The following is a 27,844-nucleotide window of genomic DNA, read 5'->3' on the forward strand; positions in this document are numbered from 1 at the left end:
TGTTCCGCTTTCTCAGCTGTGCATCTGCAGTCGTCCATAACACTTTAATAGCAGCGTCCTTGCCCTTCACAGCCAGCAGGGGCGTGTACAATACAGGCCAGGGTGTAGCAAGCCTTTTAAATTTCTGGTCAGACAGCCTGCATTACATAGATTGGACAGCAGAGGGTAGTATAGCACCACCTGGGTCCACCATGAGCTTGGCCAGTAAAACTTAGGGAACGGAGAAATCCTATCACAAAGGCCTGCCAAATCCCACAGAAAGTGCTGTCCCCAATTCTGCCTCTCCTGCTCTCCTCCCTCCACCGCCCCCCCCACCCCCCCCCCCCACGACAGCAGGCTCTTGTCGACCTGCAGCTATCAAGAGATGACTGTATAGAATTTTTAAAATATATTAGAAAAATCTGTCTTATGGTATAATTGTCAAATTTCTTACTTTTTAATGACGTGAAGTCTGACCTTTGAAAGAAAAATCTGAGTGTTTTCATTCATTTAGAATGATCCTGAAGAAATTCCCACATCAGATTAGAATCGTTTGAAAATGTTCCAGTGATGCTTAGGGGAATCATCTGCACGTCTAAGCTAGCCAATGCAGTCCTATCCCTTCTTATGTAAAGTACACTCCAAAACCACACAGTGGACTATGAAAAATAGATTTATTGACCAGGAGTTGCAGGCTTGTCCTAATTAGGAAAGCGCAGGGCTCAAGCCTTCCCTAGGCTCTTCTTGATGTAGTGGCCCACCAGCCGCTGAGGCCTCTGCTGGTATTCAACCAGCACATCATGGGGAGTGTTAATCTGGTCCCCTTGCAGTCGGTCCAGGAGGGTGACACACACCACAGCCGCTGCGGGGGAAAAAACAAAAAACAAAGGCCTTGTCAAACCAAGGAGGAGGCCAGGGCTAGGGCACCGAGGGTCAGGTGGTAGAGTACCTCAGGAGCCTGGCAGTGTACATGAAGGAGGACACACCCTCCAGCAACTGTGCCAGTCCCCAACTCTAACACATCACCTATGGCCTTTGTCTTTGGTCCCAAAATAAACTCCACAGTTGATTCCAGGGCCAGTGCCTGCTTGCTCTGTACAGCCCTGCGGGGCATGTATTGTCCCAGACTTTGGGGCACAGGCAGGGTCTGTGTGATGATGGACCAAAAAGCATGCTCGGGACTAGACAGCAGGGTAGATTAACCCTTCATAAAGGCGAACAGTACTGAAAGCCAAGCTAGCTCTGCGCATTGCTGGGGCAGTTTTCTGGGCAGCAGCAGACCTCACCGCCATCTTTCTGATCCCTCTCAGTGGTATGGGAAATCTCTACAAGGCCACTGAGGAGCCTGCGTTTTGCTGTGTGGCGATGGAGACGATGTGTGTGTACCAGGGACTGCAAGGATGACACCTTGATCAGAAGCTGACCAAGGGAGACAAAAGTGAGAGACGAACATTGGGGTAATTCTTAAGAGGAGGAGCCTTCCAGGATGAGCCAGCAAGAGAGGCAGAAAAAGGTCACCAAGGCCATCACATGTCTTCCTACCTTTCAGCCCACAGGCACTGCACATGGTAGCAAACACTGACGACTCCATCTCGATATTTCGGACGCCTGCAGCATGGGCTGCGCGCAGATAAGCCTGTTTGTCCTTCTCTGTGTAGGAGCAGAGGGCACCATCCAGACGGCCTTGCCCTGCAGCGCATGAAGACGGGAGAACCACCACATGCAGTCAGAGCCACGGTCACCATGCTGTATATGCCATTAAGACACAGGGACGGCAGGGCGCAGTGGCTCACGCCTGTAGTCCCAGCTACTTCGGGAGGCCGACACAGGATCGCTTGAGTCCAGGAGTTCTGGGCTGTAGTGTGCTATGCCGACCGGGTGTCCGCACTAAGTTCAGCATCACGACACGGGCACGAGGACCCACCCATGCCCTGCCTGTCTTCAAGGGGTGGACAGCTGCTCAGACCACTACTACAACTATCACAGAAATGCTGTGACTGGGTCAGCACCCACAGGCAGATGCCCCCACCAGATATAGTACCACGCCGTGGCAGAGCAGACTTGGGGTGAGCCCGGGATCACCTGAACCAGCCGTGCTCCCACTTCCTCTCACCCTCGTAGAAGTCCAAGGTGCACATGGTGTTGCCCACAACGATGGGGAATTCATTCAGGTCCGCAGAGCACGTCATCAACTCCTGCACCAGCTGTGCATCCAGGTTGGTGCTGCGAACCACCCGCTTTCCCAGGACAGTCTGCTCAAATTCTGGCTGAAAGCGCTCATCCACCGCCTGCTGGGTGATGACTACAGAGCCAGGCTCCAGACCTGGGGGAGATCCGAGCCTCACGGTTACCCGGTGACAAGGCAGCACGCGCAGCAGAGCGCAGGCACAACAAACACGATCCTTTGGCACAGCCAAAAGCATATGCTCAAAGCCTTTTTCCTAGCAAGAGCCTGGGAATTTAAATGAAATCATTGCTGAAAGCAAGGACACGCAGAGAGCATTAATCTCACCAGCGTCTCTGCACGCTCCATCAAATCACCAACTAGGTGACCATGTTGGCATCCCAGATTGTATCTTTATCTTGCAAACTTTCAACCCGATACAAAAGCAGGGAAATTGAGGATTGGGGGGGGGGGGATTTGGTTGGTTGGTTTGGGGTTTGGGGAAGGGGGTTGTCAATGATTAGGAACTTCTGAGCCAATTTCAGGACGCTTTTGTTAGTTTTGTCTCCCCCCTCCCCACCCCATACACACTTTGATGGAATAAGGAGGCAGGCAGAAAGGAAGGCCCTTGAACAACCCTGTGCATGTCTCCGCTGTGCTGGAGCCCCGCGCAGGGCTCTGGGCCCCTCCTCCCTACGCATGGTCAGAATCCGTCCCTCAGTCCTCACCTATCCCGCCTGAAGTGCCGATGCGGATGATGGTGATGTTGGAGCACCTGGCATGGTACAGCATCTTGATGAGCTCGTGCAGCATGATGCCAATGGAAGGAATGCCCATGCCATGCTGAAACCAGAGAGAGAAGCAGAGGTTCAGCCGGCACTGTGCCTCAGTCAGTGCATGCAGAGAGAAAGATGCAGGGGCTCAGCTGGTACTGTGCCCTGCTCAGTGCATGCAGAGAGATGCAGGGGCTCAGCTGGTACTGTGCCCTGCTCAGCGCATGCAGAGAGATGCAGGGGCTCAGCTGGTACTGTGCCCTGCTCAGCGCATGCAGAGAGATGCAGGGGCTCAGCTGGTACTGTGCCCTGCTCAGCGCATGCAGAGAGATGCAGGGGCTCAGCTGGTACTGTGCCCTGCTCAGCACATGCAGAGAGATGCAGGGGCTCAGCTGGTACTGTGCCCTGCTCAGTGCATGCAGAGAGATGCAGGGGCTCAGCTGGTACTGTGCCCTGCTCAGTGCATGCAGAGAGATGCAGGGGCTCAGCCCAGCACTGTGCACTGGTCAGTGCATGCAGAGAGATGCAGGGTCAGAGCCGGCACTGTGCCCTGCTAGTGCATGCAGAGATGCAGGGGCTCAGCCGGCACTGTGCCCTGCTCAGTGCATGCAGAGAGAGGTGCAGGGTCTCAGCCCAGCACTGTGCACTGGTCAGTGCATGCAGAAGTCCCTCCAAACAGTTAACTCACTCTGCACTTTAAGTCATGAAACACCACGTACATTTCGCACAGAAAGAGATTGAGAAAACATTCACCTAACTTTTATTTTATTATACAGTTATAACTAGTCAACTTTATTAGTCATTACTGCCATTATTTTGCTATACCTAACTCACACACTAAAATGCCCCAGAGGTTTGTGTCCATAAAAGGAATGTTCATATATATTGGCTTTGATACTCTCCTGCTTTGAGGCATCCACTGGGATCTTTGGAACAAAGCCCATGTGGGGAAGATTATTGTATGTTGTTTTGGTTTGCTTGGCTTGATTTGGTTTGGTTTTTTTTCCAGAGTTTCTCTGTGTAGCCCTGGCTGTCCTGGACTCAATATATAGGCCAAGCTGGCCTTGAACTCACAGAGATCCACCTGCCTCATCCTCCCTAGTTCTGGGATTAAAGGCAGGCACCCCCACTACCCAGGTAATGTATGCTTCATGCAGTGCACTTCAATGAATAAAATCATCATTCAACCATGAAAGGTAAACTTCAAAATATTAACAGAGCTGTCCTATACATGACTTTATTTGACTGATACAACCCAGATTGCAGCAGCAAGACAGTGGCTACTCTCACTATGTAACTTGGTTTTTCTGCTATTTGAAGCCATGCACAAAGACCCACTATACTGAATAAGGTTGTTAACCACTAAACTTTTCAACCACCCTCTCCAGTTTAGCAAAACAAGGGAACTCATTCCCTGACATCACACAATCAACCCCACTCCACACACCTTTCAAACACCATCTCACACTCACATCTCCTAGGATGCCACTCCCCTACCTGAACAGCTGCTGCCCCTATTGCAGAGCCCTATTGCAAAGCGACCCCTTCCGGAACGTCAGACACAAGGAATGCTTCCCACAAGGTGCCTCTGCCATCAAATGATCCTATGGGACTGATACACTTGGATGTCTAGCTGACTAAGGTCAAGACACAAATCTCACCAGGAAGGGGGTCCACTGCTGAATCGTGGTTCTTCATTATATTATTGCCATCAGAGGAAGTCAAAAGCTAGAAAATCACCCCTTTGATAGGCTGTTGGAGATCTTTCTGTACTAATTTGTATTGTTCACTCAACCTGTGTTATAAAGTAGGCCAATCAATGTAAGATAGAACAGGGGTGAGGAGTCACGGTATGTGGCTCTTCCTACAGCCCCAGGCCTGGCAGGGATGTCCCTTCTCGGAGCTGACATCCCCACTGAGTGGACAACTGTGCATATTTGCATATGTGCCTGCTTCTGCTTCCTCTCCAGGAAGCTCACCCATGCTCCGGGCCATTTACAGTAAGCAAATGTTAGGGAGCCAGCTGTTCCGCTGTTTGCAGATGCAGAAGTGTGGGAGCACAGGGCCTCAAACCCAAGCGAAAGACATACTCACGCTCACAGCCAGCACGGGTCCAGCTTTATACATGGTGTAGCGGTCAGTGCCTGCACAGATGTTGGGGTATTCTTTGCCTGGATGGTCAAGGCCCAGCTCTGCAGCCACATACTTGATGAAAGTGTTCATCCGGGAAGAGCTTCCACCAACACACACGAACTGCAACCAGAGAACGGGGACTTGGTCAGGACACTGTGTCACCAGAAGTCTGCAAAGCTCGCCAGCATCGCTGGGGACATCCGTCTTCACTGGCAAGCAGGGGTCACACAGAAATATCTCCCAGCTCCCCCTTCTCAATTGAGTGTTAGGAAATTGATTTTGAGATAGCTCTCTCTACGTTGTCTAGGCTACCCCCCAAACTCCTTTAGTCAGGTGATTCCCCTGCCTCAGTCTTTGGAGTCATTGGAACCATAAAGCATAGGCCACCTTGTATAGTCAGGAGATTTCACATGCTGTCCACTTATATATGAAAATTCTAAGAGATAAAGTAGAGACCAACATAGCCATTGTTAGCGCGTTTGTTTTCTCCTTTACTTTCTTCTTTGTATAAACAAGAGGTAACCATTTGCAAAAGTCTGATAGCAATACAATGCAGTCCTGTCTCCTGTCAATCATCTGTGAGACGGTACAGCTGTATCAAAGAGGAAGCTGACCGGAAGGCAATCCTTAGACTCAACGCCTGGACGGTTTTTTTTTTTTACCTTCACATCTCCAAACATAGCAGGGAAGTCGTGTGTGCTGGTGCTGAGGTTGAAATGGTACAGAACGTCTTCCTTCATTGTTGCTATGTTTGGGTTGGAAAGCTGGATGAAGCAGTCACTATGAGAAACAAAAGTGAAAGATTCGTAGAACGTGGGTTGGTGTGGGGACCCGTGCCAAATTCTGCCATGTCAGAAATCCTGTGCTCAGGCTGCATGCTGTGACCTTCGAGTTGCTGACCTTTCCCTCACCATGAGGTCTTGTGTTCTAGGCTACCCTTGGACTATTTACCTTTGAAAGAAGTAGAGAAGTCTCAACTAGGAACCACCCAGAAGGAACTAGGAAGTTCTACAGGGAGCGATTTAGGCTATTGCATTCTTGCTGGTGGGGGGGGGCCTAGGGTGACTGAGATGAGAATAGATCCTATTGACCTTGCCCTATATATGTTCCTGCTAGTCGGCAATAAAGTGAATCTCGATCAGAAATTTCCTGACTTGATTCGTTATTTCTCGCATCTCTGTATCCTACTTTCAATCCCCACTCCCTCTTTCAGGTGAACCCTGATTCGATTTTTCCTGCGGGCTGGGACCCGACAGGTGGGTAGTGGCCAGCATTACCACAGATACATTCCAGGTACATGAGATGTGTTAGAGACATAATGGGGGAGAGGCACAAGCAGACTCTGGGGCAGAAGATGGCCCTACATTGCCCAGGTCCCAACTTCCCTTTTCTCTTCCCTTTTAATTCCTCTTTGCTCCTAGAGCCCTGATTGAAGGCAAACAGGAAAACCTCAGAAGAGCCAATGAAATCATAACAGACATACTGATAGATCACCCAAAACAAAGACTGCTAGTTGCTGCCCCAGTCAGTTATCTTCAAAACATCAACTTGACTGTTTTAAAAGCAATGTGTTCACTATTGGAAATACAGACAGAAAGAGAAGAAGTCTACTCTCTTGCGAGAGATAACCTCAAATCTGAGTGCCCATCATTTCTTTTTCGTGCCTTGTTGCATTAGCTACTACTTCTCAGAACTGTGACACAAGGGGATGAAGAGATGGCCCAGTGGTTTAGAGCACTTGTTCCTGCAAGAGTACCAAGGTTCTATCCCCAGCACCAGGGACTCCATCACCCTCTTCTGACCTTCATGGGCACATACATACATGCAGGCAAAGCACACCAAATAAACCTTAAATTTTTTTCTTTAAAAAATTGTCACAATGTCATTTCCTGCCATTTTGCTTTTCTTCAGCATAGCAACTAGAATTTTTTTTTTTTTGGTATGTTAATTCAAATGGCTTTTGCAGGACAACACGCTTCTGTTCTAAAGCGGGGTTAGCAGGCTCCATTTCAGGGAAGGCCAGGTGGTCAATATGGCTGTAGGCCATTAAGCTTCTGTTACAAGTCCACCACTGTCCCCTGAAAGCACCAAAGATGAGGAAGGCAAACGAGTGATGGTATACTTCAGTGACGTTTGTCTACAAATTAAAGTGGCCCAGCTCTACCCTGCCAAGCTTCCTCTGAGCTACCCTTCAACACAGCTTGCCTCAATATTCAACACAGCTGCCTCAACAGTACAGGACTCCTGATTGCCGAATAGGTATCTCCTTGGCAGGAGGAAGGCAAGTGTAGGTCCTTGACTATGGAGTGATGGTGCCTACTATTCCTTCCTTCTGAGTGTCTGACTTTCTGCCCAGAACTGGCTGGTGACACTTTCTCTTCAATTTAACTCATGAGGAGAAGATGAGAATGCGATGACCCAGTGAGCGTTGCAATTTAGAAATAACGATGATCAGCCAGGCATGGTGGTACACATCTGGAATCCCAGCACTTGGGGAGGCAGAGGCTGTCGGATCTCTATGAGTTCAAGACCAGCCTGGTCTACAAAGCAAGACCAGGACAGCCAAGGCTACACAGAGAAACCCTGTCTCTAGAAAGAAAGAAAAAAGAAAGAAAGAAAGAAAGAAAGAAAGAAAGAAAGAGTGATGATCTTAACTTAAAATGATTTGAACATGGTGTGTTCTGTTTTCTTCACTATTTTTTTCTTTCTTTTTGAGATACAACCTCACTGTATCACAGACTGGTCTCAAAACTTGGCTACGTAACTTTGAACTCCTGATCTTTCTGTCTCTACCTCCTCAGTACTGGGTTATAGGTGCATACCACCATGCCTGTCTTATGTGCTCTTAGTGACAGAGCTCCTGACATGGGAGGCCAACAAGCCACCCCTCAGATCCTATTTTCTTTTCTTTAGACAGGTTTCATTTTGCATGTCACAATGGCCTTGAACTCAGCACAGCCGCCTTGGCTTCCTGAGTGCTGGGATTATAGGCACATGAAATGCATCTGGCTAACTACACTTTGTCTTTAGAACAATTTCTACAACTAATCTAATTTATCAAAAATCTTCTGGAGTCCATGCTATGTTTTGCTTCTCTCTCTCTCTCTCTCTCTCTCTCTCTCTCTCTCTCTCTCTCTCTCTCTCTCTCTTTCCAACACACACACACACACACACACACACACACACACACACACAGATGCACAAAGCTGAAGGTTGTCAATCAACCTCAATGGCAGACATTGGAAGCCCCCTCTTCTCCTTTGGCCCTCTATCTGTTCCCCTTCCATGTTTCTCAAGGCCCATTCCTGTCTATTCCTCTAGAGTAGTGTCCAGATTAAGTCAACTGTTAGGGGTTGGCCTGATATATTTTGATGCTAATTAATAAAAAGCCATCACAGCTGGGCAGGGCAAAAGAGATAAGTATGGCTAAGGTTCCTGGGGTCCCAAGAGGAATCTTGGGAAGAAGAGGGTCCAAAGGAGAAGGGAGGAGAAGGACGCCATGGGTTAGATTGAAGAGAAGCACATGGCCAGCATGGATGAAGGATTTGGCCCAGATGATGATAATTAGCAAGGGTTTGGGATTATGGATGGGAGGTAGCTCAAAGAAATTATTAGAAGCAGATGGCATGGGATTGGGGCAGGTATCCTATACCTGCCCGACTATGGAAAGTAGTGTAGAGGATTGATATCTGCCCTGCCCCAGGTTAAGTAAGGCTATTTTGAAATATAACAGGTGTCTGTCTTGATTGATTGCTAGCGGGTTAGGAAATACTGTAATAAAAATAATTATAGGCCTAATAATGAACAATTATTAGGCAAACGACAACAGTCAAGACATGAAGTTTTTCAAATGATTGCTCTACAAAAGCTAAGCATAAGACTCTGTATAAAGTCAGCGCTCTCTCATGGAGGGAGTGAGAGACGGGAGTAACAAGTTGGGTTAGAGATCAGCTATCCACAGCACACACCGGTCATACATGCAGGGCCACTGCTGACCACACCCTGGGCAAAGGTGCTATATAAACCTTGCTGAGGAAGGGCAAGCAACCTGGCCAAGGTACAGAGTGTGCCACCTGCTGACCCTATTCGCCTGACAGATTTCCTGGTTTTGATTAAGGGGGAGGAAGCCCTTTCTTGTGGGATCAAATGCAAGACATGTACAGCTAGACTTTCCCAGAAAGCATTTTTAATCTCTAGGACAATCTGAAATTCCAAGCATCATAGCACATCCTTTAGCCACCTCACCGTATCCTCCTTCGGGGTGTGGCAAATGCGGGACACAAAACAGAAGGGCCAACTTTATGCTTCAAAAAATGACACAACAGGATGTGATTAACACAATTTGGCCACACACAAAAAAACCTTTTTTTTTTTAACTTGTCAATTCCAGGAAGAGCCGCAGGAAGGAGTACACAACCATGCGACCAGCAACGAATTTCAAAATTCACTCACTCTGGCATGTACGTGAGCTAGGACAGTCTCCAGCACACGGCTTAAAGGATCCAAAGTACCAAGTCAGAAACAGAAAGGTTTAGTCTGCCTCAATTTTGGTTGGAGTCAGCATGCTTGATTGTGACCTTATTCATTGGCCACTACTAAGGCCACCAGAAGCAGGGTGGGAGGCACCTCTCAGAGCCCCAGCAGATGGTGGAGCAACGCTGTGGTGTGGAAACTAAAAAGACTCAGTGGATTTCAAACCCATGAAGGAGGTCTGCGTGTCTTGGAGTAGAACAAGCCCTCACTACAGCCTGCTCAAGACCCTGGGTTGGATGTGCATGAACATATACAGGCACATGGACGTCAGAGAAAGACAAATGCTGAGCCGTTTAACAAGGCCTAAACCTATGAGAATTCATGAAAAGCCACACACTTGGATGATGGGAAAATTACAAAGCAGGGAGAAAAGCATTCAAGATTCAGGGGGAAAAAAAAACATTAATATACACTGGGTCTTGTCTTAGAAAAGTGTCACCCATAGAAGAAAATCTGAACTGCTGGGCCCATGTGTCCAGAGGTTTAAGGACAGAAGCTCCTGGACCTGGGTTTGTAAGCATCCCAAAGCCCTTCATGCCTCACTCACGGTTGTGAGAATCATATGCTAACACATGGAAAGAACTTGGAAAGGTGAGTGGACTAGAGGGTGCTTAATAAAACCAACACAGCCCAGCCCAGCCCAGCCTGGCTCTCAGTCTTACTTGTGATGGTTTTCCAGATCCTTTGCTTCTGTCCCTGTAGCTGCCATTCTCGTGCTGTAGCAGGGCCTAGGGGGGAAAACATCACACAAAAGAGAATTAAACCAAAAGAAACCCAAAAGAATGGTGTGAGGACCACTCGTATGGGAAGACCGTGCCAAGAAGCAGAATTCTTCACAATGGAGATGTACACACTCTGTGTGTGTGTGTGTGTGTGTGTGTGTGTGTGTGTGTGTGTGTGTGCCTGTCTGTGACTTCACACTTGTGTTGTTTAGAAATGCAATTGAAGTTTCCAAGGGTCCCATCCCAGCAACAGTCAGGATGTCTTTGACCCTACCAACCACACGGCTCTGCCTTTCCCTTCTGCAGTCTTGAACCGTCCTCTTCCTGTTTAAGGATGGCAGGGGTTGCAGGGATTTGAACAGAGGTGGAGCAGCTGCAGTTACTAGCTCCAGAGGAGGCTACTGAGAAGCTGATGTGGCCAGCTGCTGCAAGCTTGGATACTGAGCCTACACCGTTGGAAAGTGGCTTGCACAGCCAATCATATCCTTGGGGGCTCAGGTGGGAGGTGAGGGAAGAGGAGCAAACAGGAAGAGCCCTGGGCCACAGGTTGCTCAATAAAACTGCAGGCTGTATGTAGGCATTTCCTGAACTTAAGTTGAAAGACTCATTTACTGGGACATGTATTTGTAACTATTATTATCATAACATACTGATCACTTTCATAAAGTTTACAAAGCAGAGAAAATTACAATAGTTGGCTCCAGAGCAAAAATTCTCTTGCAGCTGGTGTCTGTCCCTCTTCATCTAGCTTGTGTTCTCCCTTGACACTGGTGACACAGTCGTCTGAAGATGCCAGCTTGTTGCTGTCCAACCAAGGGAGCCAAAACAGGGCGTGAGTTCTGTTGTGATGGCGCTGGGGGATGGGAGGGCAGGGGGTGGAGCCCAGGGAGGTCTATGTGCCAGGAAGATGCTGTGTCTCTATGCTGGAAATGAAGTGCCATCCCTCCTCCTATAAAAAAACCCAGCATTCCCAAGTCAAACACGCTAGAGGGGAAAAAGCACCTAAAACTGGCAGAAGAATGGGAGGGCAGCTTTGCCTAGAACTGTCGCAGGAAGGGCAGAGCTGTTAGGTAGTGCAAGAAGTGGTCCCTATGCTGTCCCTGAGGGCAGGATGCTGGGTCATCATCTGAGGCTTTCATTTTTGGTTTCCGTGTACAATATTTTATTTTACTGGGGAGGGGGAGGGGCGTGGCGCATTGTATATGTGGATGTTAAGAGGACAGCTCATAGAGATCAACGGTCTCCTTCCATCGTGTGTTTTGGGGATCAATGTCAGGTTGTCAGGCTTGGCGGCAACAGTGCTTACCTACTGAGCCATCTTGTTGGCCCCAGCTATTATTTTAATGACCGGGTACATTCTAGAGTTTGCCAAGGTGCTGCTGGAAACGTGATGAGCGTGTAAGATAGTAAGAGTGGAAGAAGACTCCAGAAAGTACAACAGCATTGCCTGAGCCAAGGAATGTGAACCTGTAAGTCGATGCTGTCGGCAGTTCGTGTCTGGACCCCCTTGCAGTGTGGATTCAGCCTGTGCCTAGTGGAAAAGCATCTCCCATATGGTGGCCAGCATGAACCGTCCCTCATAGTCTTAAGCATTCCAACACTTGGTTCCTACTTTTGTGGCACAGCTGGGGGTGGTCTAGGTGCTGAAGCCCCGTCAAAAGAAGTACATCACTGGGGGGGCAGGCTTTGAGCCAAAAAGCCTCAGACCACGCTCTCTGGGCTTCCTGTTTGGAGTATGTAAACTCTTCATTTCCTATCCTTATCTCCACAAAGGCTGCTTGCTGTCCTGTGCTCCTGCCACTGTGTTCTCTTAGCCCTCCAGAACCATAAATAAAATAAACTCTCCGTGAAGTCACCTGGGGTCGTGGCCCTTTACCATAACAACAGAGAAGCAACTAAGCTACTTGGGATTCGGAGAACAAGGTGGTCCGAGCGTGTACACTCTGATCTGGAGAAAAATCAGAAAAGTCTGGAAGCCCTCACTGCACAGTGGGACTGGATGACTCTGTGCCCTAGCCTGACTTCCATCCTGTCTCAGGCGGGAAAAAATGAGTGAAACTCAGGGCAATGTCTGTCCCTGCGTTCCTTCCAATCCTAATAGTCTGTCTCAGCTCAACCCCTTGACAATCGTTCACAAACTCAAAACTGTCCTAGGTCCCTGCTCTTGTGCTCTTGCTAAGTGGTAGGGTAAACACAAGCATGTGATATTTTTCCCATACTACAGTCTTCTGCATATTAATAAACACGCATGCCTTTTCTCCTGTTTACACTTTGCTGATATATATATATATATATATTTTTTTTTTTTTTGAGGAGGCATAAAGATAATTTCCCTTCCCCTCTAGAGCACATATGGCTGGGAAAGGATGAAGAAAAGAAGACCCAGGACATTGAACCTGCATGCAGTACATGTGACACACCAAGCAAGCTAGGATGTGGCTCCAATACAGAAAGAAAAGGAAGAGAGCCAAGGGAATTTGAGAACATAACCAAAGGTCAATCTCTTTGAGAGAAGGAGCAAAAAAGAATATAGGAAGGAGCATGCCCCTTAGGAGGACATGATGGCTTCTTAATGCTTCCTGAGTAGCAATCAGCCTAGAAAAGACGCAGGGACACACAGGCAAACCAGCTGTGGCACTTAACTTGTCACCAACTACTTTTGCATTTCTGTAGCCAAAATGCCGGATGTGGGAGGAAGCATTTATTTTGGTGCAGATTTTCTGGGTTCGGACCACGCATTCTGGTATTAAAGGCTAACAGCACAGACAGTCACATGAAATGGAGCCCGGCACAGAGAAAGGGGGATACTACAGCTTTTCTCCCTGTCACAGCATCTGGAATGTCAATGGAATGGTGCCACCCGTGTTCGAGGTGGTCTTGCCCTCTCTGTCATCCTCTCAGGAACCCCCCTCAAGCCTCACCAATCTCCTAGATGATTTAAAAACCAGTCTGCAAAGCCGGGCGTGGTGGCACACGCCTTTAATCCCAGCACTGGGGAAGGCAGTTGCGTTTCTGTGAGTTCGAGGCCAGCCTAGTCTACAAAGCAAGTCCAGGACAGCCAAAGCTACACTGAGAAACCCTGAGAAAAACAAAACAAAACAGAAGTCTGCGATGAAAAGTAATCACCCCCCACCCCTACTCCCACCCCTACCCCCACCCCTACTCCCCCCATCCATCCCTGTAGGAATCATACCAATAACAGCCCAGCTAGAAAACACCACTTCCGCCACATGTTCTGAAGAGTTTACAGAAGAGGGGACACTTGCAACCAAACCAAGAGAGTGGGGTTCAAGAGTGACAATACTAATGACACGGGGTGAGGCATTGTTACTTAGGGGAGAACCCATAAAAGGCCCCCAGAAGTCTCCAGAACCACTCAGGTTATCAGACAACCTGTCAACACAAGACCACAGCGCTTGTTCTAAGTTAAACTGAAATTCACTAGTTCACCCCAACCGACCCCACACACACACACACACCCCTCGGACCTAAGAGTTGGGTGGGGGAGTCGCACAGACAAGCAAAATGTCATCAGCTTCCCACTAGCTTGCTAGAGATCTGTGATGTGCGGACTATGACAACAGTTGACCAATTTCCTTCGGAAACACTCAAAGACCACTTCTCCTATAAACAGATTTCAGGATAAAAGCCATGGCGTCCGCCTTTGTATAGTGTCTGTCCCCTCAGTTGCCTTAACCATTGGATCAAATTCTTCTCGGCTTGGCTTGTGGGCTTGTGGAGGAATGCCTGGAGTGGATGTAGCAGTTGTCAATTAAGCGCTGTTTGGCCAATCAGCTGGGCAGAAGAATAGGAAGTGGAAGGCGGGGCTTGCGAGAGAGGTGAGATGAGCCCCTGGCTGGACAGTTGGCCGCTGGGGAGAGAAGCCTCCAGAGGTGGATCAGATTGGCAAGTGATTGGGATATATGTAGGTTTTTGAGGCCATAGGATCAGAGTAGTTTATTTTAGTTTAATAGTAGATTAGTAGTAGTTTAGATTCTGGCCAGCGTAGTGCTTGCAGCTTTAAAATACACCACAGTCTCATTGTATCAGTTATTGGCTTCCTAGGCCGTACAGATAAGTTAATTGTAAACATGGGCACATTTGAGAAGTATTTTCTTCCCAGGATGTAACAGAGGTAAGGAAATCTGCTGGTGGCAGCTCTCTGGCCAGCTGGGTACTTAAAGCCCCTCGGCCTTGTCATGAGACCCAGACAGAATCACAGCGCAGGACAATTATGCAAGACAATAACCTAGCAGTGCCTGGATTAACTTTGCGCTCATTAGCCTGCAAACCTCAAAGCAAGATGCTGGGAAGGAAAACATCTTTTGAAACCACACCCCTGACAACAGACAATTACCAAACTCTAGGCCAGCCCAGAAGAACCGCCCTCACCAAGGGCTGCTTCTCATGTGCTCAAAATGCCTCAGGCTCAACTCCGCCCTGCATACGTTAGGGCTGGGGCTGAAACCAGTCAGCTGGGGCTACGGATCTTTCCAGTTCCTCATACATTGTGGTCTCATTCCCACTGTGCCCAGCTGAGTTTGTCAGAGAAAGGACTCTCGAGCCAGGAGACACAAAGCCCATGAGACCACAGAGAAGAGACCCCATGCTACGGAAAGCCAACAGCTTAGCAATGCAAGAGGCAGCCAAGACACTGAGGAGCGTTGATCTCCAGACAGGTGTGGCCCTTCAAGCACCTGGAGGTGGCAGAAAGAGGGGTCTACAGCGCGTGGTAAATAGGAATGGCAGGCAGAAAGAAGGCTACATGTGTATGAAGAGGTTCAGAGCAAGCCCACCCCCTCAACCCCTGACTCCACCCACCCCACCCCAACCCCGCAGTTGCTTTGTTGCTTTGACTTGGAACCGTTTCCTGAAGATCCACCTCAACCACTATAGCTGTGGCACTATTAAAAAAGTGGTAGAAATTTGAGAGTCTTGTGAGAGGAAGTTAGGCCACCAGGGATACTGGGGCCCTCCCCCACCCCTATTGTTTTCTGGCCACCATGACAGGAGCTGGCCTCTTTCACTATGTATTCCTACAAAGATGGGTTGTACTACCGCAGGCCCACAGCAACAGGACCCAACACAATGGGCAAAAGCCTCTGAAACAATAGGCCAAAATAAAGCGTTTTCTCTTTGTGAGTCTACCTTGGAATTTTGTCATAGTGACAGAAATCTGGCTTACAAAGTGGCTTAAATTTTTTGAGCTGGGGCTGGAGAGATGGCTCAGAGGTTCAGAGCACTGACTGCTCTTCCAGAGGTCATGAGTTCAGTTCCTAGCAACCACATGGTAGCTCACAACCATCTATAATGTGATCTGATGCCCTCTTCAGCACTGCATACATAATAATAAATCTTTTTTTTTGTTTTGAGCTGGGGCAGGGCATGGTGGCCCATGCCTATAATCCCAGCACTCAGGGAGGCAAAGACAGGCAGATTGCTGTGAGGACACCCAAGCCTACGTAGAGAAACCCTGTCTCGAAAATAAAAAACAAAAACAAAACTTGAGCATCTGAGTTTCCGAAAGCCTTTCTAAATCTCTTCTGTCTAAAAGCAAAAGCTCCCCCAAACTCAGCGATCCTCTTGCCATGTGATCAAGCACATCCGGTGCACTTGGATCAAACACACTTGTTTAGGGGAGCCAAAATAAGTGGCTTGGTGTCTTACACAAATGGCCAGCATTTCAGGAAGTATCTGACCTTGAGCAAGGGGCCTACAGGTTAGAGGAAATTTTGTCTTGTGGATCTCTTAGGCACAGTCATTAAAACTTAAAACACAACTCTTGATCTCACAGAGCCATCTGGAAAACCGCTCCTCCATATGAAGGTCTACTGAACAGAGAGAGTAATGGAAATGATTCAGTATTGAAGCCGGGCGTGGTGGCGCACACCTTTAGTCCCAGCACTCGAGAGGCAGAGGCAGGTTGATCGCTTTGAGTTCAAGGCCAGCCTGGTTTACAAAGCGAGTCCAGGACAGCCAGGGCTACACAGAGAGACCCTGTTTTAAAAAAACAAGAACAAGCTGGGCATGGTGGCCCTCGCCTTTAATCTGAGCAAGGCTATACAGAGAAACCCTGTCTGGAAAAAAAAACAAAAAAAACCAAAAAGAATGTAGATAGTCTCCAGAGTCCAACCTCTTCCTGAGTCACCTTATTCTTTGAACTCTTTCATTATCGGCGTGGGCAACACTCTGTGCTCTTGTCTGTCTTTTGTCATGTAGTTGGCAGGCGTTGGGTGTCCAGGTTTAAAAAGGACACTGTTTTCTGTCTAACACTTCAACCCAATACGGATTTGAGGGCAAAAGAGCAGAAGCAAGGATGGCAAAATATGCAAGGGAAACATGTACACCCAGGGAGAATGGGATGGTGAGCGCAGCCGGGGCAGAGATGACATCCTAAGGGGATCAATCCTAGCTAAGGTGACAGGAAGGATACTACTGTTTCCCATGTATGGGGCTAATGATGGCTCATTTGATGTAACATGTCTCAGGAACACAGAACCTGTAGGCGTGACCCTACGGGGTCACCACAAAAGAAAGCTGAGGCATATTTAAAAAAAAAAAAAAGGTGGCAGTGGAAAACATGAAGCCCAGAGGCCTGAACACACCCAAGATCCTTTTAGAAACTCAGGGTGCCAGCCACAAAAAGCCTCTAGGACTTTCACTAATAGTTCTCAGGATTTGGAACCAGCTTCTTAAAAGTGGGAGCAACTGGAGAAAACCGGGTGGCCGAGTGAATGATGCCCTACACTCAAAACCACCTATACAGGACAGAACTCCTCTCAGAGGGCACTCTCAGAACTCTTCTTGCCATAGCATTAACTACTTGCACACTGGGTAAAGCTTGCTCTGTAAATAGCAGGATAAGTTGGAGTTAGGGGCTCACACACTCCAGGAATTAACAATTAGGAAAAGCCTAGGATGAACACTAAGATCATTGTCCAGAAGAGAGACCCAGCCACAGCAAAATCCACTACAAAATACCAAAGGATCCAAGGAACCCGAGAGATGACTCAGGTTAAGAATGCTTCCTGTGGTTCCAGAGAACCTAGGTTCAGTTCCCAGCACAGATGTCAGACAACTTACAACCAACTGTAACTCTGGCACCAGTGGATCCGATGCCTTCTTCAGGCTTCTGCAGGCACACGCACCAGCGACATAGCCACACGCACGCATAAATAAACATGTTTTAATGAGCCGGGCAGTGGTGGCGCACGCTTTTAATCCCAGCACTCAGGAGGCAGAGGCACGCAGATTGCTATGAGTTCGAGGCCAGCCTGGTCTACAAAGTTAATCCGGGACAGCCAAGGCTAAACAGAGAAACCCTGTCTCGAAAAACAAAATAAATAAATAAATAAATAAATAAATAAATAAATATAAAAATAAAAAACAAACAAACAAACATATTTTACAAGGAGGCCTAAGGTAAAACAGGAGTGGTGGCAGTCCCTGTGCCTTTGCCTTGACCCTCAGAGCCAACCGCTCGCCCCCAGCTCCACCAGCTGCTCTGTGGGTGAATTCTGCCGTCAAGAGCTTCAGGAAAATGTCCCACCAAGGCTAACTTCAGAAAGCATTTCTTCCACCACTAACACTCCAGCTTCATCTTAGAAGGAGGCCCTCAGGACGTCTGCTGCTGCCCTAAATGGCACAGCCGCTCTCTACACTGACACAACCTACTGGTTTAGCTCACCCTGAGGTGCCAGCCCCGAACACTGGGAGACAACACACACGTTCTATCTACATCCTGCTACCAGACTGAGTCACTAATGAGATTTTAAACTTTGGCTTTTCCTCTTCATCTTTAAGATACTACAGTCATAGGGCTGGAGAGAAGGCTCAGAGGTTAAGAGCACTGGCTGTTCTTGTATCGGAGCCAAGTTCAATTCCCAACACCCACATGGAAGCTCACAACTGTAACTCCAGTTTCAAGGGACCGGACACTCACACAGACATACGTGCAGGCAAAATACCAATGTAAATTAAAATAAAACCCTAATTAAAACAAGATATTAAAAGTCAGAGAAAGAGATTATTTAGTTCAGTCCATAAAGATTTATAATTTTTTTAAATGGAAATGTATGCTAAAAGTAAATCTGTGTGTCTGTTAGTGTGATGGGGAGGAGAGGCCGGGAGAAGGGATGTTATGAAACTATTCAGTGCTTATCTGTAAGAAGAAAGGAAGCCTGAGAGGGTTTTTTTTTTTCTTTTCCTGTTACACAACTGATTTTTATTTTGCCTTCAAGACAATTTCTTAAGATTTCTGTGCTCAGTAAACACACCATAAAGTGCACTTTGACAAAAAGCCAAGGTAAAGGGGAAAAAAAAGAAAGAAAGAAAACTAATGTACCCATAAGTGCTTACCAGCGCTGAAAGTATAATAGTACCAAGAATACAATTTGTGCCTAAGCACCGCGCGCTGAATTAAAGCTGTGTGCAGTAATGAGGGCTCTGCTGAGGCTAGACGGTCCACTTGGCCTCTGAAGAAGGGAACAGAAAAAAACAATAGCTGATTGGCTGAGACGTGGGGGGTGGTTTAACCCAAAATGCAGATGGGGGCACAAACTGCACAAACTGCACAAGCTGAAAGAGAGGACCACAACGGCAGGCCCTGAGAACGGCTCCTTCGCAGGCAAAGACAGCTTACAGTCTTCCATTCAAGGAAGTCCGCCTTGTTTTGTTTTTTGTGTTTTGTTTTTTTAAGGACTAGGGTTACAGGGGATGAATGGAACCAAAGTAGTTTTGTTTTTGTTTTTGTTTTTTTTTTTAAAGCCCAGATAGCACCAGCAAGAGAGAAACCGGCAAAGAGAACTAACTAGGAACTTGAAGGAAGAAAGGAAAGGTAGGAAGTGGGTAGAAGGGAAGCGTAGGAAGGGGGTAACAAAGAGGGCGAGAAGAGTTGAGAGGGACGGAGTAAGAATAGAGTATGAACAAACATCTAAAAATTGCCCCTCTTGCTTTCTGGGAAGAGTCCCTTTCTAGCCCAGGTTCGGTGTTCCCGGGTGACTCACTGTCTGAGACCCGAGGAAGGATTCCAGCGAGTCCGGGGGGACCACCAGCGAGTCACTGCGCCAAGCCTTGGAGGGAGAGAAATGTGACAGCGGGAGGGACTGCAGAGTGCCGGGCTCACCCCACCAGCTCTGGTAGAAGGTTGTTAACAGAAAAGAGCAGTCAAGTGAGGCAGGTCCCGTGCAAATCAGTGACATTTAATACGCCCGCCCCGAAGAGAATTTCCAGGCTGAACCGTAGCCAAACAACTCAGGAGCTGATATTCTATGCGATAACATTTGGTAAATCAATTACAGGGAAATCCATGTGAGTGAGCAAAATGAAACTCGGTTCCGTCCGTCCTTCATAAAAAGGTGTAACGCCTCCAGCTGGGTGGCCAGCGCGGTGCAGGGGCTCTGGTTCTCCCTTCCAGGGGCGGGACTGGACACTCTGGAAGCACTGAAGTGAGCGCGGGCCCTTCGCCTGCTTATCCCTCCCCTGTCCCTTCACTGTGAGTCCCCTCACCAGCGCGCCCCTCAGCTTCGCAAGCCTCTCCAGCGCTCTCCTCACCTGCGCTCCCCCCACCCACACCCACACAAACACCTGCAGGTTCCGCGCCCCTTTATGTGGCTCCCTGCATCTTTATCTGCTGAGAGAGGTCACCGGGGGACACCTAGCAGAGCATCCGAGCGCCGTGCTCCCGGAGCGCTGCCATCTGCCAGCTTTCGCCCCTCGCCCCGGCCCTGTTCTCCCTGCGGGCTCTTAATAAGGATCACTGGAGCCGACCCCACCTTCAGCCCTCACCCAAAGGCAGGAAAAACCAGAATTAGAGCACGCAAAGCCAATCAACTCACCGCTCAGTCCGGGCCGACACCGCAGGAGAACAGCGAGAGAGAAGCAGCACGCCAGACCTTTTAAAGGAGGGAAATCAGAAAGGAGAACCTAGGTGACGGCTTGCACGCCTCCCGGGATGTCACCCGCTGCCCCGCCCAGGGGCCACCGCCCAGCCTTGACCCGCCCGCCCGAGGCGCCTCAGCTGACAGCACTCAAGGCCTGTTGGCCCGGCTCCCTTTACCCTCGACCCCTACCCGGAAAAGTTGCCCGGGAGCGACCGCCTTCTGTTTCCTTTTTCTTTGAAGATAGCTGACACCTAGAGCCATCCCTGTGACTCCATAGTCTCCCTTACTATGGAAGAAACCATGGCCAAGCTGCTAGCTCACCTGTTCCACAGACGAAGAAACGACCTAGAAGCAGCTGTATGGCTACCCAAGGTCACCTCTAGTGCCAGGGCCCAGGTCCATCTGTCTGAAAATGGTGAGGGAATGTACCGAAGATGAAAGACCGTGAGGAAGCGGATAAGAATTCGGAGTCAGCCTTGTTGTAAACTGTGTCCCTTCAGTACCTCGGGCCAGTTTCTGTTTTGTTTTGCTTTTTCTTTTTTTCATTCCCCTCTGAGTCCTTCCTGATCCAGGGATATCCTCCGTATTTGAGGGAAGGCCAGGGGAGCGCTTGCCCAGTAGGGGAAGTGACTCATTCATTCAGTCACAGCAACCTGGCAGAAGGCACCTCTGCCCTTGCCCGCACTGGGACTCCCCACCCCCAGCTGCGAGCCAGGCCTGTCAGGCCTGCCTCTTCTCACACAATTCCCAGCTCGGCTTCCTCAGCTAGCTGGCAATCTGGCGTGAGGACAAAACGAATCGGCAATGGCGGGGGGGGGGGGGGGGGGCAGAAGGGCGGGGGGGGAGGAGCCAAGTGCAGCCCAATACAGTCACTGTTTGCCTGCCGCAAGGCCATGGGTTCCTGAGATTGCCTATGACCATATTCCTGGGAAGACTAAAGTCTCTCCCAGTCATTTCTCAGAATCTATAGGCGAGGCCGGACTCAAAGTACCAAAGACTTTTCAATTTCAGTCACAAAACTCTGCAAAGCGGCTGAGAGTGGACCCAAAATCATATCCGCCAATTTCTATCCCCACTCCACCCCACCCCCTCCAAACCATCACCAAAGTCTGCGGCAGAGAGCAAAACCATGGGGTTCAAAGTCACCTCAGCTGACTTGGGTGAGGGAGAAAAACGCAAGGCTCAGGTTATGGGGCAGCGTATCACTCAGGGCCTTGGGGCACCCCCTATTTTAGAGACTAACCAAGCTGCCTTCTCTCCTGGCTGCTGCTCTTTTCCCACTCGTGGTACAGATGCTCGGTCCAGCTGCCCCTCCGGTGAGTGCAAAGGCGGCTGTGAGACCAGCCGAACCTCTGCACTTGAAGAGGAATTTATTCCCAGGAAAGGATTCTGTTATCCTGTCCTGGCACTCAATCTACATATGCACATTTACAGGCTTTTGTGACCGTCCCCCACCCCCCCCACCCCCCCACCCCCCTTTAATTGTAATTCTAGTACCAGCAAAATAGAAAGAGCTTTCTGGTCTGCCCTACCCTGCTCTATCCAGCTCTGGTTCAAAAGTACACACAACCACTTCCCCCCCTTTTTTTTTTTTTTACAAGTTCCTGTCTCCGTATTTATCACTGAAGTGCCATACGGTGAACTAAAGGTTCTGATTACACTGTTTATCTACCAGCAGCTAAACAGCTTTCTAGAACCCTACTCCAGAGCAGGACTTCCCCTCCCCCTGAGCCAGTTTCTAGAAAACCCCTCATTGAAGGCAGAGATTGAAGAAAGGTGATTTTCAAACAGCCAGCTGGTCACAGCATTTTTATTGTTACTGAAAGTGGGGGAAAAAAAAGTTCCCTCTGCGTCGTGTGCAGGAGGGCACGTATGTGTGTGTCACACGAAGTAACTTAGGCTGCTCACAGCTAAGACTACCGTATTACTCAGAAGTCACACCCTGCCCCCCTCCCCCAGCTCAGAAAGGCTGAGAGTTCAAGCCCTGAGGACCTTTTGCCCTGGTCTTCTGTCCCTACCGTGACTGGCCCTTCCATGGAATCCAAATTAAATGAACCAAGTTCCAGGAAACTGAGGGCTACACAGAGTAACCGTGTCTCAAAAATAAGTAAGTAAGTAAGTAAGTAAATAAATAAATAAATAAATAAATAAATAAAAATGCAAGCTAGGCAGGGCTTGGTGGTGCATGCCTTTAATCCAAGCACTTGGGAGGCAGAGGCAGGTTTATTGCTGTGTTCCAGGCCAGCCTGGTCTGCAAAGCGAGTCCAGGACAGCCAAGGGTAACACAGAGAGACCCTGTCTCGGAAAAAAAAAAAAATTAAAAACATCTCACAAACTATAGGAGGCTGTCACAGGACAGCTGAGGTTTTCCAATATTGAGCCTGGGATTTTGTACTACACAATTTTGTCACATATGGGATGCCATCAGTTCAGTCAAAATACTAAAGAGTTCTATTTAGACAGAATCCCTACCATTCTTTGCCCCTACCCCTCCAATTCGTCTCCACCCATCAAGACCTAAGCCCTGTGCCCACTCGTCCTGTATTCCTACAATTTTTGTCATTGGAGAAAAAAGAAGTTATATGCTCAGAAACTGTACCTAATTTATTAGAATGGACTTTTTTCACGCGACTTAATTTTATTTTATTTATTTATTTATTTATTTTGAGACAGGGTTTCTCTGTGTAGCCTTGGCTGTCCTGGGCTCGCTTTGTAGACCAGGCTGGCCTTGAACTCACAGCGATCCGCCTGCCTCTGCCTCCCGAGTGCTGGGATTAAAGGCGTGCGCCACCACGCCCGGCGCGACTTAATTTTAAATATGAAATATGCACCACAACAGATATAATGTGGAGTTTATTTGTAGAAGCACTGGAGAGCTGAAGTGGGGCAGCCCAAGGGAAGACAGATGTCTTGTCCCCGTGTCCTTCTCTTTAGTTCAAATCCAGTCCATTCAGAATTCTCCTAATCTTGCCATTTTCCTTATACTGAGTCTTGTGATGGGCAAATGGAGCTTGCCTACAGATTGATACAAGTCACTTCTCTAACTTCTTCCTTCTGCCTTCTGTAATTTTCAGCAGACACATCCAAAAAGGGCTTTGTTGTGTACATGCCTAAGTGCTCCATTATCTTAGGCATGGTTATAAGTGGTAATAATTTTATTTTTTTGTCTTAAATTTAGTTTTCATGTGTTCATCATTACACTCAAGTATTTTATTCCTTTGTACCAGTCTTGCTATGATTTAGATCTAAATGTCCTCCAAAGACCCACATGTAAGAGGCTTGGTCTCGAGGAAAGTGCTAGAAGTAACTAGACTCTTGTGCTTTAAGAGTGTGCCATTATCCCAGCACTCGGGAGGCAGAGGCAGGTGGATCGCTGTGAGTTCGAGGCCAGCCAGCCTGGTCTACAAAGTGAGTCCAGGACAGCCCAGGCTACACAGAGAAACCCTGTCTCAAAAAAAAAAAAAAAAAAAAAAAAGCATGTGCCATTGCTTCCCTTTGGTTTACATTGGCTAGGTATCTCTTCTTGCTCTTTAACTAGTCTTGCTAAATAGATGTTAATTTTATTAACTGTCACGCCCTGATTGATGCCCCCCCCCAAAAAAAGAACCAGAAAACACACGAAACTGCTGTAAAATACAAGAGGAATCTTTAATTCAACTCCGAGCTGGGTTACACCCTATCTGATCCCCCAAATGCTGGATCTCAGGAGCACCTCACAGCTGTGATCTCTGGTCCTTTTAACCTCAATGTCCTTTAAGCAGAAAAGGGTGCCAAGACTACCCATGGCTTAACTTCTTTTTTTCTCCCACATGGGATGGGTCAGTTGCTAGGTAATGCTATCTTTGGTGGGCAGGAAGCAATGTGGCCATAAAACTGATGGTGGTGCACATCTTTAATCCCAGCACTCAGCAGGCTGAGGCAGGTGGATCCCTGTGAGCTCAAGGCCAGCCTGGTCTACAATGTGAGTCTAGGACAGCCAAGGCTACACAGAGAAACCCTGTCTCAAAAAACAAACAAAACAAAACAAAAAACCTGGGTCTCTTATCAACTCTATCTCTGGTGGGACCCTTTGGGTCAGTCAGTAGGCAACACTATCTCTAGTGGGGGCTGCTCTTTGCAGCTGGCCAGATTATCTCCTGTAGGCCTGTTTCTTAAACTTTGCCCCAGTTACCCTGAAATCCAATTTTAGTTTTTCTGGTATCTCATTAACCTATTTTTTTAAAAGCTAATATTTCAATTACTCTATTGTTATTAGTTTTCATTTTATTGCTTCAGTTCTGATTCTTTTTGTTTATAAAGACAGGACCCAAGAGAGCTTCAAATTCTTGATTCTCCTGCTTCAGGCACAAAAGCACTGGGCTGTGCCTGACTTCTCTATTTTTATTGTTTCCTTCCTCCTTCTTGCTCTGGGTTTATTTCACTATCCTTGTACTATTTCATAAGATTGAAATTCAATCATGTAAGACTTTTCTTGGTTTCTAATGTAGGAAATAAGTGCTATGAATTTCACTTTCAATATTGCTTTAGCTGCGACTATGCATTTGAACATAGTATATTTTCCTACTGAAGTTGGAGTTTCTTAAAACCTCCAAATATTTCAATTGGGGTGTGTGTGTGTGTGTGTGTGTGTGTGTGTGTGTGTGTGTGTGTGTGTGTGTTGGTATTCAAGAAAGGGTTTCTCTTTGTAGCCTTGGCTGTCCTGCAACTTGCTCTGTAAACCAGGCTGGCTTCAAACGCAGAGATCCACCTGCTTCTGCCTACCAAGTGCTTGGATTAATCAGATGGGCCACCATTCTTTGTTAGTGTGTATGTGTTTTAATCCATCCTGATAATCGGTCTCTTGGTCAGTATCTCTAAACTATGAGGTGACTATCACAGTTAGTGATTAATCTACTATTTCATTATTGTGGTCATTTGTAGCCTCTGGTTTTCTTTCCTCTCTCTGGTTCTCGTTCTGTCCCCTCCTGCCAGTCATCTGACAGCTGTCTGGGAAGAAGGGCCTTAGTCCAGGCAGAATGGAGGCCATGTCTCCTGGTGACTCTGCTCATCAACCCTCTTGTCCCATTTCCCTAGAACTTTCAGTGACTTGGGTGTTTCTGTAAAGGTCTTGTGGAGATTTGATTAGTCTAGAACCAGTCAATTTTTAGTCACAGAGATCACCGGAGTAATCTTCCTGGGCAGTTAGCTCTACTTTTAGTTTGTTGGAGGAACTTCCTTAGTTTCATGATTGCCCCAGATCACACACTCCCACCCCCACCCCAGTTGCCAGCAACTACTACACCCAGATTGATCCCAAAAAAGAACCAGAAAAACTGGAGCTGCTGTCAACACTAGAGGAATCTTTAATTCAGCCCCAGGCTGCATCATCCCATGCCAAATCAAAGGTCTCCAGAATGACCCTGGGGCCATTGATCTGAGAACCTTTTATCCTACCAATGTCCCTCAAGCAGAAAAAGGAGCCAAGACCACCCATGGCTTAAATTCTTTTGTTCTCCGGGATGAGGTCAGGTTGGTTGCTAGTTAAAGCTGCATCTGGTGAGGCCAAATCTCCTTATCTCTTTAAGTCTGTTTTTTTCAAAGAACTTTGTCAGATAGGCCATTTGTGGCACAGGTTGGCTTGTTAGGGAGGTGTTAGCTCACAAGGTTCCACTCTGGTGTTAAAGCAAGCACTTCCCTGGTTCGGGCTCCTTTCTGTGTTAAAGCACTTCTCTGGCTCTGCTGTTTATTTTCCGCTCTTTCTCTCACAACAAATAAAGTTTCTCTTTCCCCACATCTGCATTAGCATTTACTGTTGTTTTCTTGGTGTTGGCCCCTCTCACCAGGGGGACTAGGATTGCCAAGGCCAGTTTTGTTTGTCTGTTTTGGTTCTTCCAGACAGGATTTTTTTTCTGTGTAGCTTTGGCTGTCCTGGAACTTTCTTTGTAGAGCAGGCTGGCTTTGAACTCACAGAGATCTGCCTGCCTTTACCTTGTGAGTGCTGGGATTAAAAGTATGCTTTGCCACGCTGCTCAGCACCAAAGCAGTTTTAATTTGCATGTCCCTGAAGGCCAAGAACACGAAACACTTCATATTTATTGAGCATATTGTTTCTCCTTTTGAGAACGCTGTTCAATTCATTAGTCCACTTGTTGATCTGAAAACTTTGAGGAAGATGTTTAACTTTTGACTTTTATATATCCATTGAAAGAGAATATTCTTGGCATTTATACAAAGAGACACATGAACAAAGCAAACGTAACTAAGCAAAGTGATTTGCTTAGCAGGGTATGCAACACGAGGAGGGGTGAGCATGTGCTTTTTATTGTAACAGGTGGTAACTCTCTCTCACCCCATTGGTGGGAGCTTGCCCTCATAAGCTGATATGATTGGCTACTTCATAATGGGTATGAAAGGAAAAGTTAACTGATAATCAATCTCAAGAGTTTCTGGCAATCTAGGGGATTGAACAAACAGCCATGTACACAGGGATTTCAAAATTCTGGGAGAGAATTTATGAAATATTGGTCCTTGGCAAGCTAATCTATTTTTGATGGGAAAAAAAAGTTTCTCAAGTCTCTCTTCCTTATTATACAATTTCTTCAAACTCAGCAGGATACGCTGACTACCGGATGTCACTAGTAACTGTAAGTCATTGTTATGGTGAATGACTGGAAATGTTTATTGTTAGTGTTTGGTGAGAACAGTCTTCCTGGGCCTCTGGATGAGGCCCCTAACACAATGACCTATGTCTTTAACATGGCTTTAGCGTGGCCTGCTTCCTAGGGATCGTTTCTTACTCAGGCAGTTGACTGGCCCAACTGAGATGTTAGGTCTCTATTTTGGCCAGAGATTCTATTCTTTTACCAAGTGGACCTTTGTCATATTGGGTCTTTGTTGTTCCTCGGCTAACATTTCCACCCCACCACTGAAGATGGAATCACCTAGAATCTCTTAGATGGGGCTGGAGAGATGGCTCAGCGGTTAAGAGCACTGACTGCTCTTCCAGAGGTTCTGAGTTCAATCCCCAGCAACCACATGGTGGTTCACAACCATCTATAATGTGACCTAATGTGCACTGTCTACATAATAAATAAACAAATCTTTTTTAAAAATCTCCTAGAAACCAGATCAAAGATTGGATCAACCAAGCATTTCTGACATCTCTGGCCTCTGACAAAGATGGGGATGCTGAGAAGCCCATGATATTTCTAGTGTATGGCCAAAAAATAAAAATAAATGATAGATGATAGATAGATAGATAGATAGATAGATAGATAGATAGATATGGATAGATAGAAGAGAGAGTGCGTTTACTTTTCATTGGGATCTTTCTACCCTAAACTGCCGAGCCAGTTTTTATCTCCTGCTTTCCTGTTTTTAATCCTTTACCACCACCACCTCCCAACTCCCAAGAGGATAGCTCTAACTGCTGTTATGGAATGTGGGTGATGACTGACCTTGCTATTGCAAGTTTAATGGGGCATCAGGTATGGCGGCTTGGTACCCCTCCAGTGGGCTTGTCTAAGAGACCCTGAAAGTACATCAGCAATTTTATTTATATAAGAGCTAGATATTAATAAGGAGAGAAGAAAGTTCTTGACTGGTTTCTGGAGAGAGATGTGAGGGATAACTAAAGGTAAGAGTTATTAGTATGACAAGCCCTAGGAAGGAAGCCAGGAG

The 27,844-nt window shown here is 47.5% G+C and overlaps 1 protein-coding gene across 6 annotated transcripts; it reads right to left on the reverse strand.

Annotated features, from left to right (window-relative positions):
- Nucleotides 1-639: 639 nt before the first annotated feature.
- UPP1 (uridine phosphorylase 1) lies at nucleotides 640-20,816 on the reverse strand. 6 transcript variants are annotated; one of them, XM_084797489.1, is made up of 10 exons: nucleotides 20,507-20,816; nucleotides 20,141-20,197; nucleotides 18,663-18,778; nucleotides 10,245-10,310; nucleotides 5,712-5,829; nucleotides 5,011-5,169; nucleotides 2,872-2,986; nucleotides 2,093-2,302; nucleotides 1,522-1,668; nucleotides 640-841 (listed from the first exon to the last, which is right to left on the reverse strand). In XM_084797489.1, the coding sequence occupies exons 4-10, from the start codon at nucleotides 10,289-10,291 to the stop codon at nucleotides 702-704; spliced, it is 936 nt and encodes a 311-aa protein (XP_084653615.1). In that variant the 5' UTR covers nucleotides 10,292-10,310; nucleotides 18,663-18,778; nucleotides 20,141-20,197; nucleotides 20,507-20,816; the 3' UTR covers nucleotides 640-701. The 6 variants fall into 6 exon arrangements, with proteins under 6 accessions (XP_084653615.1, XP_084653613.1, XP_084653616.1 ...); XM_084797487.1 differs by lacking the exon at nucleotides 18,663-18,778 and having other exon boundaries at nucleotides 20,507-20,815; XM_084797490.1 differs by lacking the exon at nucleotides 20,507-20,816 and having other exon boundaries at nucleotides 20,141-20,288.
- Between the last annotated feature and the right edge of the window lie 7,028 nt (nucleotides 20,817-27,844).

Source organism: Acomys minous (genome assembly GCF_964271855.1).
Source record: "Acomys minous genome assembly, chromosome: 10".
NCBI lineage: Eukaryota > Metazoa > Chordata > Mammalia > Rodentia > Muridae > Acomys > Acomys minous.

Coding starts and splice junctions, on each gene's coding strand:
- UPP1 (XM_084797489.1), bottom strand. CDS start 10,291: ATGGCAGCTACAGGGACAGAAGCAAAGGATCTGGAAAACCATCACAA. Junction 5,830..10,244: donor GATCTGGAAAACCATCACAA/GTAAGACTGAGA, acceptor TGTTTCTCATAG/TGACTGCTTCATCCAGCTTT. Junction 5,170..5,711: donor CTATGTTTGGAGATGTGAAG/GTAAAAAAAAAA, acceptor CTCTGGTTGCAG/TTCGTGTGTGTTGGTGGAAG.